General features: G+C 41.4%; 1 protein-coding gene across 1 annotated transcript in view; it reads right to left on the reverse strand.

The window, feature by feature from the left end:
- Positions 1-348: 348 nt before the first annotated feature.
- svild (supervillin d) overlaps positions 349-13246 on the reverse strand; it is a 40871-nt gene continuing 27973 nt past the window's right edge. Inside the window, exons 9-29 of the mRNA XM_061029150.1 lie at positions 10054-10201; positions 9209-9292; positions 8811-8897; positions 8394-8577; positions 8120-8292; positions 6954-7115; positions 6611-6747; positions 6346-6493; positions 6090-6235; positions 5656-5831; positions 5290-5425; positions 4789-5089; positions 4453-4607; positions 3813-3915; positions 3517-3724; positions 3298-3431; positions 3062-3217; positions 2600-2743; positions 1958-2070; positions 1404-1559; positions 349-1233 (exon numbers count right to left, since the gene is read on the reverse strand). Coding sequence (XP_060885133.1) covers positions 1147-1233; positions 1404-1559; positions 1958-2070; positions 2600-2743; positions 3062-3217; positions 3298-3431; positions 3517-3724; positions 3813-3915; positions 4453-4607; positions 4789-5089; positions 5290-5425; positions 5656-5831; positions 6090-6235; positions 6346-6493; positions 6611-6747; positions 6954-7115; positions 8120-8292; positions 8394-8577; positions 8811-8897; positions 9209-9292; positions 10054-10201 — 3138 coding nt within the window. The 3' untranslated portion in view covers positions 349-1146. The remainder of the gene's footprint in view (positions 1234-1403; positions 1560-1957; positions 2071-2599; positions 2744-3061; positions 3218-3297; positions 3432-3516; positions 3725-3812; positions 3916-4452; positions 4608-4788; positions 5090-5289; positions 5426-5655; positions 5832-6089; positions 6236-6345; positions 6494-6610; positions 6748-6953; positions 7116-8119; positions 8293-8393; positions 8578-8810; positions 8898-9208; positions 9293-10053; positions 10202-13246) is intronic.

Raw genomic sequence — 13246 nt, forward strand, 5'->3', positions numbered from 1 at the left:
AAAAGGAGGAGCTGGAGCAGAGGAGGGTTGCAAACGCGGCTTGCAGAAGGAGCAGCAAAGAGTAGGAAGGTTAGAGCATCTTAAATAAGGCGGCATAAGTGTGATTAGCAAATTGGATGCTTAGAAGCCAATCAGCAAGAGGTCTTGCATGAGATCAGCTGTTCACAATGAAACACTGACATGAAAGCAGAGCATGACTCCGTGGCCTGCCTGAACTAACGCTATGCTCAATTTTATACAGCACAGTTACTCTCTCGCTGTCTCTCTCATACACAAATATACTTAATACTTTTAAAGTTGCACAATTACACACACACACACAACATTTATAAGAAGACAAAACAGTCATTGAGTCCCAAGAACCAATTGTTTATAGCTCTACAATCACAGGCACACAGGCAGCTTTTCATATAAACCAGGAAGTATCCAGTACCAAACTTAAGAAATATTTTTGGGTCAGTCTAAGGATGACCGTGATGTTTGCATAGTCAGTGTTCAGGTTTCATGTTTTTATTTGCTTTGGGATTTTGGAGTGTACTTTAGAACACGCCGGTTAAAATAGAAATATAAAAAGATAAAAAATATTTTTTTCTCCTATGACACAAATCAGATGTCTCGAATACAATCATGATTTTTAAAACATCACATTTCTTTTAAACAATCACAGATTAGAGGGAAGCTTTTCTGAGCTTTGACTTGTTTTACTTCTTTTCTTTGTCAACCTCCAAGAGGAAACGTTTGGCTGAATAACCTAGTCCCAATTATATGTTTTCAGGAAATACCAACAAAAATCACAATAAACACTCCCACAGTCTTCAGACAGACACTTCACATACAAACACATTCCCACCCAGAAGTTGACACTGTTTGGCGTACACTTAATAACACATTCATTCATAGTATATTACATATTTATAATTGGAGGTTCACCATTTCAAAGATTAACAATTGCACATAATGGTCGGGTGAAAAATATAAGTGTTAAAAGAGGGATTATAAAAAAAAGATGAATATTTAAACACAATTGTACATTTTCTTTTCTTAATCCTTTAAAAATAAGGACATTTTTTATGAGGGGAATAAACATAGTAAAGACAAGCTGCTTCAAACATAAAAACAGACAGTTTTGTGTCCAAACAGATGTGTTTAAAAGAGGCCTTTGCTTTTCTTCAGATTCTTTTGTTTCCAGTTTGGCAGAGCGTTGAACTCGACTCGACTCATCTCAAGAAGCGTCTGCAACACAAATAAGTCAGAAGACAAAAAAGAAACAATCAGTGAACATGTCAGGTGTAACATAAGCATACTGTGTATTAAAAGTAACTTTTCTACTCTGTGCGTGCATAAATACAGATACAGGAGTGAGTTAAGAGGTAATCTGTTTGTTAGTTTGAACGCAGCACTACCTTGAAGTCCTGGTCGGACAGGTACACCTCCAGGCGTAGAGGGTCCACTCCCTCTGGCAGTGGTTTCCTGGTCAGTTCCTCGATGGAGTACTGCTGTTTACTGAGCTTGGACAGAGCCTCCTTCACTAGGATCACCTTGGTTTTGGAGCTCTCAGTCTGTGCACACATGTCAGTTCCAGCAGGTAAACAAATAGAATAGTTTTTGAACCTACTGATTAGAATACATAATACATCTCACAGACGAGACATAAACAACACAATGCTGACATGACAAAACATTTAATAATAGAAGAATAAAGAATTGAAACTTGACATAACCTGTCTTTATTCATTTAAAATCTCTCGTGTTGTTTTCTGCACAATACTATTACACTCTTTTCTTTTATTATAATTGTTTTCTCTAATTGAAGTGACTGCTTGCCGGCTGTTTCTGAACCGATCTGGTTCAGTGAGATCATTTGGATTCTTACTGGTGACAACAGCATGGAGCACTGCATACTCCACTCTGACGTAATAACAGAGACATCACAATAGAATAAAAAACAGTATCCTACCTTTGAAGGGATACTGGTGTCTTTCTCCCAGTATGGAAAGATGTTGGTGAATGTGAGGGGTTCACAGCCTGCAAGGACCAGATAGGCCAGAGGGGGCCTCCGAGAATTCTTCTCTGTAAGTCAAATCACAGGGTTGAAAAGATATTAAAGAAGTGCTTTGAAGCCAGCAGTGCTGCGTGACTCTTACACTTCATGAAATCAAAATGCTGGTTCTAAAAATAATTCACCCAAGTACATTTTTTTTTATAATTTTAGAAATGGGCTAATGCAACTAAAATATCTGTTTTTTTTAAACAGGCTGTAAACATGTTTATTTCTGCTTTTAAAAATGGGCATTTTCATGTTAATCTGTAGGCTCTTGCAGTCAGCTTCCCGTGGACACTTGATGAACTGCAGCATTTTGCACTGTCTCATTGCACATTGAAAGTTGCTGCTTGGTGTGTGAACATTTTTAGAACTGTCAATGATTAAAAGTGAAAAAAAAAATCCATTTTGGTGAATAATCAGGTAGGAGTTTAGTTCAATGCATTACATTTATTAGAATAATTCTGTTTGTGGCTTCCCTTTTGATGAAGAAGAATTCCAATAATTGTAGTTGGTCAAGGACGCATTTAGCAACAATGGTCATCAGTCTCCTCTTACCTTTGCAGTACTGCAGCACGGTCTCCATTGCGCACTTCCTCTCATTGTTCCAGCGGATCTTTGCGGAGCCAGTGCACTGTGTGTCATCAGGCTGCCAGCCCTGCCACAGGTACACCTCCATACGATTATCAAGCATGAACAGGGCTGGGAACAAACAGCATGACAATTACATCACTTGCATGATGAATCCATAAGCATTCAGGAGTTGTATAATCCAGGTATTATTGTTTACTGCAGTACTGACAGATATTATAACTATATCCATTAACACTTTATTTTTTCTATCCATTTATTAACAATAAGTTTCTATTCAAATTATTCTAGGATAATAGATCAGAACTAGTTATTATTATTTTTTTCCAGAAAGAAATCTGAATGTTCTGTTTCATTGAACTCATTTGGAAAAATAATAATTTTTCAAATACACTATTAAATATTATTGCCACAGGTGTCTTGTAGTACCTGGCTGCTGCGCTGAGTAGAGGTTCTCCTGCAGGAAGGGCATGGCCATGACTCCCTCCATCACCCTGGCTGGATACAGCTTCTCCTCCCCTTCGAACACCCCTGAGCTTGCTCTTAACCGGAACAGCCGGGGTGTGTAATTGTACTTCCCTGGATCTGGAGACAACACACACAAACATTAGGTTGTGAATTTACAAGAAGCAGTAACTGATGATATTTCTCTCTTGAGAACACACCTTGCAGCATACAGTCGTAGGCCTTTTTGTGCTGCGGACCCAGAGCCTTTGTGAACTCTGCTGGTTCAGACCCCTCCTCCACCTCCTCCACTTCGAGGCTGCTTGCACTGCTCAGACCTAACTCTGAGGGGCACCTTGAAGACCAAGCACAGGAAAAAATGTTGCTCCATATATCTGAATCAACAGGAGATCTATCAAAACATCTTCCCCAAGCCTCACCTTTGGGTCACTTTGTCCGCAGCTCTTTTAGCCACCTGCCGGGCGCTGGCGTGAGCTTTACAGCCGTGCCACAGGTAGAGGCGAGATTTCTGAGCATTCAGAAGCACCAAGCTGGCACGAGAGCGCAGACTGGCTCGCTGGCAGTCTACCTCCACCAGAGAGGCCTCCACCTCGGCCTCACCACGGACACAGAACAACCTCCAGCCATCTGGATGGGTGAAAGCAGCCATGGTTAGAATGATTCAGAGAGTTAATGTGATATGAAATATTAAAAGCCAAATGGTGTTTTTCTCTACCTGTGTTGTTGGCACTGTCCTCTCTGCTGCCCTTGTGGATGACCAAACCTCCCTGGAAGAGCTGGAGGAAGCACGGAGGCTCTTTTCCCTCAGTCACCAACACCTGGACAGCCAAGAAGAGACAAATACATAAAAGAAAAAACAAATTGATTTACCATTTGTTTTCTGCACCAGTAATGAGTCTGCCCACGCCAACATTATTATTTTTGCATATTTTAGGTTTCATTACAAAATCTCCATATTCAAAGAATCTTCACGAGCAAGGCAACAATGTAATGCATGTCATTGAACCATTATACATTGAATTTGCTTTCTTACAAGATTTTGCAAAGCCTATGAATCCAGACCAGTAATAAATGTGGAAACACTCTTAAAACTCAGGAAGTTATTTAAACACAGTTCAATTGTTTGTTTGTGAGAAGTGCTCATTTTGGAATGTTATTTTAGCTTTATAAAGATGTAATTTCCAATAGTTTCTTAAAATGCTTTTGTAAGACACACTCAGACTTCGGACCTTTTTATTTTGCATCACATTTTTTTTAAAGGGTAAATCTACACATACATTTATGTATATGCCAAATACATAAATAGAGAGAACATTTGTTTTACTTATGTGTGGCTGTGAAGACTGATCACTCACTTGTGACCCCCTGTGGCTGCCCAGCTCCACGGTCATCAGAGCAGAAGTTCCTTTCTCACTGACGCTGGAGTGACGGCCCTGCCAGAAAAAACAGGCAGTCCTCTCTCTCCCAGGAGCCCCCGCACTCAGCTCACCGGGTTTCTGTCGCTTCCCCACTGACAAATAAACACAACACAGTGGAAGATATCAGAACTTCAGCTTTGAGGAAAACCAACACCACTAACTAAGTGAAGTCATGCAGGTACAAAGTCCTTCTACCATTATCTTCTGACTTTTCTTTATTTTCAAATGCAAACCAACTCCTCAGGCCTCCTTTGTGCCAAACACTTGACTCACCGAGTGTGGTGATGGAGTACTTCCATCGGATGATGTAGGTGTCTTCTTGGTGCAGTTGTCCCAGGCTCTCCTCAGGCAGCTCCTCCTCTCCGTGCTCTTTGATGTGCCAGGAGTCTACTACTACTGTCGACAGCTCCGCCTGTCTGCCGTCATCTGCCCTCACAATGCCGTGGCCCCGCTGGACGTCCACGCCCTCAAGGACTGTCTTCACCGGCCCCGGCTCGTTGTCAAGCAGGGTTTTGGCGTCACATGGTTGCAGGTCCAAGTCGAAGGAGGTACGATCAGTTGAGTGGACTGGACTCTGAGAAGAAAAATATAAGTCAGTTTAAAGTACCGGTAGTTACTTCTGTCAACATAATCCCTTTATAAAGTCACACTTTGTTCTTAATTTCTAAAAGAAACAAACAGATATAGTTAAACATAAAGAAGTTTCATTAACTATATTTGACAAAAAAAATATATATATAAAACATCAAACACATTTAGTCTAACCCTGTTTACCTTGACTTCCTCAAGCTGTGCTGCTTCCTCCTTCTTCCTCTCGGCCCAGTCCAAGAACTTCTCTCTGAAAAGGGCCGTCTCATTGTGCTCTGATAGCCGACCAAACAGAGTCCAGCTCGGACGACCCTCCCCCTGTCTGAAAATCACAGAAACACACACAGAAAGGAAGTCATTTAAAGACTTCTACCAGGCTGCAGCTGCACTGGCATGACAAAACCACTAGGGGCTACAATAACACAACCAAAGATAGCACAAACTCACAGAACATGTTTTACTGTATAAAACTGCTTTTATTCAGAATAAAATGCCTAAAACAAATTCCTCAAAGTGCTACAGAAGGATGAAGATTTAACATGAGATACTCACTGAGGTACATCTTTATCCGTGCAGGAAGCGTCTAAAGGGTTCACTCTGCAGTTGCTGAAGTCATAGCTGCCGCTGTAGAGCTGTTTACCCAATTTAACAGCCACTTTTCTGTCACCCAAGGAGACGTCTTTCCCATGCCAGACGTACACCTCACTGCCAAAGTCAAACACGAGGACCTGGTGTTCAGAATGGGCATTAGGGAGGGGACACAGAGAAAGTTAAGTGCAATTCATAAAATGCAGAAACAACAGAAATATTGTTTCTTGAAATGCTTCTCGTGTAGTTTTCTAACTTTTAAACAATTCTATTTTTAGACTTTCTGTGCTGTTCCCAGACTTTTTTAGCCAGGTGTAAGATGGATCAAATCTGTTTTCCACACTTGTCAAAGCCTCCCAGAAACATGAGTTCATTACTCTGGTGTGCAGCTGTGTTACCTCTTTAGAATCGAGCAAGGAGACACTCGGGATGGAGGCCCAGGCGTCCTCATGAGGCACCAGCTTGTCTCCCTGGAGTCTGTACACCCCGTTAGAGTCACACACTCCGCTCTCATACAGCTCGTCCTCCTCTGGCTCCCCAGCCCCTGTCACACACACATCCTCCTTGTTATGATTTTAAAGGTAACCAGAGATGTATTGAAAGCAGATGATGATGGTGGGGTATGTAGGTAGACTTTTAAATTTGAGTATGAACCTCTGTATTTGGTTTTTCCTCCGAGCAGGCTCCAGAATTCGTTGGCCCATCTGCTATCAGTGTTGATGCCTTCCTCCAGGTTCGTCACCTGCGGGGCTTTACACCCAAGGTCCCTCTTTGCCTGAACAAACGCTGCCATCTCAGACGCCTGGCCAAACAGAACACATTTTAACAGGTTACAATGCAGCATCAGCACCTCGCTTAAAATTCCAAAACTTGTTTTAAACTTGATTTAAAAGTTCCCATCTGTGGTTTCCTTCTCTACCTTTGCTTTCTCAATGACGTTGGCAAACTCTCCACTCCACATATAGCAGTGTTTCGGCGTTATGAGAAGGAAGCAGTCACCACTGTTCAGGGAGCGCGCCGTGGGCTCCATCAGACGCACTTGAACATGCCGCCGACCTGAAAGATATGATCAAACAATTTATACTTTTAAACAGCCATACCTGGACAGATAAATGATTGATATGAATAATTATTGACATTTGAGAGTATCCAATTACAGTAACAGTTTTTACAGGTTATGGTTAACCCCCCCAAAACCCCCCCTCTATTCAACAGATATATTTGCCAAACAAACATTTAGTGCATTCCCTCGAGTCTCTGACCTTTAATGCGAATGAGCATGAGCTTGTTGAAAGGCAGAGCACTGTTGTTGGTCACAACATCCGTGGACTTGACGTTGCGCAGGTTGACCTTGCGGAAGTTCTCCTTGCTGGCCAGACCCGCCAAGGCCACGTCAGCCAGGTTTGATCTGGCATGTTTTGCCACTTTGACGGAAAGGACCAGAGACAGTTAGACATGAACACAGCTAAACACATACTTGAGGTCATTGTTATTAAATATTATACCATGCAGTGTTTCCCCTAGGTTTACAGCTTTGGGGGGGTGCGGGCAGACGGACGGCGACACAAACACTTAAAGGAATCTTGGTGTTCATGCGTTACTTTTAATGACAGCGGGCCGCCCCCCCCAATGGCAAAAAAATATATAATGCCAATATAATGGTAGGGGAAACACTGCCATGATCTGCTATCACACCCATTATTACAACAATCAGATTCAAAACAAAGACCATAAGAAACAATTTTCTTGATGCGTTTACTTTTGTTGACAGCCTGTATGTGGCTTTAATAATCACTTCCTCTTCTGTCACTGTGACAGCGTAATTGTGGTCTGTGAAGAGTACGCATAAAGAATCAAATAAAGGAAATGCACTGCAGCAGACTGATCTGAAACTGAGCATCTAATTCATGAATATCAGCTTGTACCTTTAGATCAGCTCCAGTCATTTACTTCAAATAACTGGCACTCGGCATGATAAAAGGTTCCTAAGACTTCAGTGAAAGTTAGTTTACTGAAGATGAGGGGAGTGATGTTTGATGTCTTGTCTTTGTTCGAGCAGTCTTTGGTTATATTCAGGAAAAGTGCCCCTCTGTCATCATCTGATGAATTCATTTCTTTTTGAATATCTATAATCAGATACCTGCATGTTAATACAGATAGGAATTTTGTCCATTAAGTCGCAAGTTAAATAGTAAACAATGACAAGTGCATGGAAAAGGGAAGTGTCGGTCCTGGGATATCTTTTATGACTTATCTACATATCCCCTGGATGCTCTGGAGTTGACATATTGTGTGCACCCATGGGGCTAAATGTGGTTGGTGAATGGTTTCACTGTGACAGAAGAGCAGCAGGTCGAAGTGATGGGCTAAGCTAGGCTAAGGTGAGCACCATAACAGCTTGACAATAAGTAACTTTCAGAAGTCTTACTCCTCTCCACTTGGATCCTCTTAGTCTCCACTGTTGCTACATTCAGCCTCTGCTCAGTGTAGACCTTCCGGATGTCGTTGCGGGCAGCCAGAGCTCGCAGAGGGTTCCTGGAGCCCTGATTCCTTCTGGCTGGTCGTACAGCTCGCTTGTGTTCTGCCACGGCTGAGTCCAGCCTGAAGACAAGTGTGCACAAACAGTGGTCCTTCTTAGTTTGATGACGGCAAAAAAAAAACCATCTTCAAATAATAGCAAAACATGTCAATCTTAGACTAACTTTGGTGTGTTAGCCTGGATCTGGCTCAGGTCCTCCTCTGTCAGAACCAAACTGGAGTCCTGGAGCGTCGAGGGCGAGACAGATTTGTAGAAGTTGCCGAATGTCTCCTCGTCATCCAGGGTCATCACTTCTTTCTCGGTTTGTGCCATCACCTCAATGGTGGATGACTTGCTTTGGCTCACGCCTAGCCGACCACCATGACAGAACACAGAACAGAGGGAACAGTAAGTGTTACTAAAAAAAACCATTTTCTCTTGTTCATTTTGCTTTCTTTCTTGGATAGTGACTTTGGTGAACAACAAATCCACAAGGTCAAGGTCGATGATTTGGATACACAGTATACAGCATGTAGCTCAGTAGAGGTGAAAGAGACTTAAGATTCAATTTAAATATGTAAAAAATATATGCAGATTTTACCTTTACTATGGAGCTTGTCGAGGAAAGACTCAAGCTTGTCAAGCCGTTTATCTCCTTCTACCTTTACGTCACTTCTACTGGAGATTTCTGTGCAACAAAAACAAACAGAGGTCTGGTTTAGTGTGCTTGGTGTTACAATACATTGTTAATATTTGGACTGGATATTATCTTAAAAATGTAAAGACTACTATCAGATTTGTGGGTTTTTTAAAGATAGATAGATTTAAAGATGTTGTCAAAAATTCTATCAGCTGGACTTTGTGGCATTTTCTTGACATGTCACCACAAGAGTTCATATCCAGAATCAATACAATCTACTCAATAGAAATCCACTCTGTCAACAGATTAATCTGGTTCATTATTAAAGTCATTATGCCTTTTACTTGAAAGTCTTTTACCTTCGTGTGGCTTTACCGGTGTGGCATTACACTTTTTGAGAGCAATGAGAGGAGACTCTTCTTTTCCCGTGTCCAACACAAGACCTGGTGAAAAACAAGGGGGAAGTTAGGGATGCAAAGTAATGGTTATTTTTCTGCATTATGCCTTACAGTGTAAGAACATAGTGAAAACTGCTAATAAAACATTTCCAGAAGATAAAATGTTTTGTCTGACCAATGGTCCAAAAGTGCAAAACAATTCTGTTAAACTTCAACTACGAGGAAAAAAGCAACAAAATCTTCTACTAAGGTACTCTGGCATCCTCCCGTCCCCTGTGATTGGTGAGGAGTGTCCGTATGAGTGAATTTGAGTGTGACTGGTTGTCTGTCTTTATGTCAGCCCTGAGATTGACTGGCAACCAGTCCAGGGCGTACCCTGCCTCTCGCCCAGTGACAGCTGGGATAGGCTCCAGCCCCTCGCGACCCCGAACAGGAAAAAGCGGTGTAGGTGATGGATGGATCTCCATGGGCTCCACATTTGTGTCAGGGACCACTGAAGATATTCTATATATAAAGACCACAGTAGGCTGAGGGCCCCTGTATTGCTGAGGATCAGCTGTGAGGTGAGATGATTCTAAATATGAACTGTAATAAAGGCTGCAATTATTGTAAATCTTTTGAAATTAGTGTCTACTTCTTGTCTGGAAAATAAAAATACTAATGTAAAGCTAAATGTAAGCGCTGCAACCTGACCAGGTTAGGAAAAGTAAAACTCATACAGTGTGCCAGATTGTCTTTGCCTATTACAGCAGAACAATAAGCCACCCATCTTCTATTCAGGCAACAATGACACACAGTGTTTTTACCTCTCTTGGCCATGCGTCCAGCCACAGTGAATTGGGTGGAGTCGTTGGCTGCTCCTTTGCCTCTATTCTTCCACTGCTCCTCCTTGTCTTTAAGGATCTTCATCCTATCTGCCAGAGACATCTTCGGCTCCAAGGCTACGCTGGATTTCTGGAGGAACAATTCAATTTAAGATTAAGCATTAGGACTCGTTTAAAGAATGTAGGTCAAACGCTTTACTGTCCAATTATTTCAAGGGAGGAAAAGACAGACGTGAGGATGCAGTGAAGGAACTACAAGTGAGCAAAAAAGATTGTATAAAAAGGCTGAAAAAATATAGGCAACCAATCAGCCACTCTTCAGTAGAGCTTTCTTTACAAGATTTACTCCTGCTGCCATTTTTGCACCTGAAACTTGCCCATTAAAAATGAATTAGCTGAGATTTACTGGCCCTCTTGTTCCCCCTGGACCCCAGGAGCTGTTACAGTAATTAATGATATTCCACCTCTAAATATTTGAAGCGTTTTATGGCCCTGCCTGGGTTTTTACAGGCTGCCTCGCCTTATTTCTCAGCAAATAATGAGCAATTCACTGCCTGTAGTATACCATGAGTACTGCCTTCCTTTCTAGGTATCACAGTCTTAAAAGCAGACTTAACTCAAAACTGTGACAGAAAAAATACACAGAAAAAAGAGAATAAAAGCATACCACAGATTCTTTGTGGTTGGAGCCTGCTTGTTAGTCAATCAATCAATCAATCAATCTCTATTTCTATAGCACATTTAAAACAACCTTGATTGACCAAAGTGCTGTATAAGCGTAAAAAACACAATGTAAAAACAACAAGTAAAATAACAAAATACAATGAATTACAATAATCCAAAACGAGAGGTTATGAACATGTGGATGACTCTTTCAAATTCATGTGGAGGGAGATAGGCCTAGTCAGGTATATACAGTATATTCTTGAGTTAGTCTACCCTTTATGAATTTGTATGTGAGCAATAGCAGTGCAATTATTTGGGATTCCCCTTACAGGCTTCTTAGGGTCACAGAAGAATCTTTTGTGGATGAAAATGCTCGACTGACTGTCTCACTGTAAGTCAAAGCATCATCTCTGACTTAATCATTCACAGATGTCAGAAGCTTTAAAAAAAAAATGCTGTGGCAGGAGTAATGAGCTTCAAATGTACAAGATTAAAATTAATTTTAGAAAATCTAGTGTTATTGTGATCGATTAAACATTTTTTTCCTGACTTAGCCCCTAATGTCCAGTTCGTTTGACTAGTGTGAGTGTTCCGATCCGTGTTCAGGCACGGTACACTTCCTGCACGGTACGGGAAAACTTTGCCTAGTTTGAGTGCGCCCTTAGAAAAACATGACCCAAAAAAAACAGAGGTCATATAGACTGTTAGACTCTAACAATATTTTTTTGCTTTTGAACTGTCACTGTGCAAAACTGTCCATCTTGCCAAACCAATCATTTTTGATACATTGGAAAAGAACCAGCAAGAAATATATCTGTCATACAACAAAAATGAAGCAGAGTTGTAAACAAAGCTGTAATATGTAATCTTTGTTCAAAATGAATGTGGCACTTTTCAATACATGAGAGTCATATAGCCAAAACATTCCCTTTGAGAATCCTGCACTCAAAAACACAGAGACAAGCCCTCCTCCCCCTCCTGCTTCATCTTTCACTTACTAAAGCGTTTTTTTTTTCACACTCCATTGTTTAACATGTTGCATGCTGTGGTCAAATATTAGCCTGACATGAGAGAAAAGTTCAAAGAGATACATTCAATCATTCTAGCAACAAACAGAGACATCACACTAGAGCTGAACTTCAAAGTGCTGATTTTATTACATGAGAGTAAAGATAAATGTGCTGACATATGGACCTGTTTTTGGCAGTGTTTGAAGCCAACATGAGCAAAAGTGAGTTTTCAACTATTTTATACAGGAATGAGACAAACGTCTATATTATAGGAGAAAATCCTGTTTCTTGTAACTATAAACAACACTGAAGCTTCAGGCTTCTATACACAACAATACCTGTGATCTCACACAGTCCCTCCAGCTAGCGGCCAATCTCTGGAGTCGATCAGAGAGGGGAAATACCTCGGCCTGACAGGACCCCAGAGAGATGGGAGGGAAGGAAAGGGCCGGGGCCGCAAACCCCGACAGGAAACCATTTTTCTCAGCCCTGCCTTACTGTATGGTGTTTTCAGTACTTTGGCCAAACCCACTGACACAGATATCGACCGACTCAGGGGGCCGGCAAACCATATCCATGTAGCAACAGGCAGGGTGTTGACAGCACTGATTTAACAGCAATGACTGTGTAAAGTTGCCCAGAATAAAGGGGGAAAAATATAACTCACAAAGTCCATGCAAAGAGGCACCTATGTGCACACACTCACCTGAAGGGGCGGGGAAAGGTTGACAGGCAGGTGTCAAAGAAAGGGGAAGAGTCTTCAGGTAAAGACAGAGGAAGCTGGAAAGAAGAGGAAAAGAAGGAACAATAGTAGGAAGAAAAGAAAAGGGAAAGGGAAGTTATCAGAGGAGTAGAGAGGAGAAAAGGAGAAGCAGGGTAACATAAGACCGCAACAGCTGGAGTGGGCAGGATTTAGCATGGATGACTAAAGAAGAGAGACATGGGTCACTTAGAAGCTGGGATAAGGTTTGAGAGGTTGGGAGAGGGAGGAAAAGGGAAACAGACTGTATGTAAAAGTGCATGTGAAGGGTGAAAGAGAAGAAAGCAAAGCATGGATAAATAGCGGGGAAATTTCTCATTGCGGTGGTGGGAAAGTTTTGACTACTTTTTTGACTATTTACGGAAAACAATCCCAATATATTAGGGATAACTAACTCATCTTTAGTTGATTAAGTGATACATGTCCTAGGGAAAATGTTTCCAACTGATCTTTAGTCTTTAATGGACTAGATCCGACCAGTTTTCAATGAGTCATCACTGGAAAACAAAACCTAGACATTAAGTAAATCCTGAGGGCTTTGAAAGCAAATTGTTGTTTCCACAATATTATTTTAATATCTTTGTGGCAAGCATACTTTAAAATCTGTTGTTTAAACTGCTGTCATAACTGAATTTTAATTAATTCTCCAGCAATGCCTCACTTTACAACACAACTGTGGTGTGCAGAACAGCTTTGCAGGTTTAACAGGAAACATCTGGAGCTTGTTGAAGGTGAGCCT

This window comes from Labrus mixtus, chromosome 21, assembly GCF_963584025.1.
Source record: "Labrus mixtus chromosome 21, fLabMix1.1, whole genome shotgun sequence".
Taxonomy (NCBI): domain Eukaryota; kingdom Metazoa; phylum Chordata; class Actinopteri; order Labriformes; family Labridae; genus Labrus; species Labrus mixtus.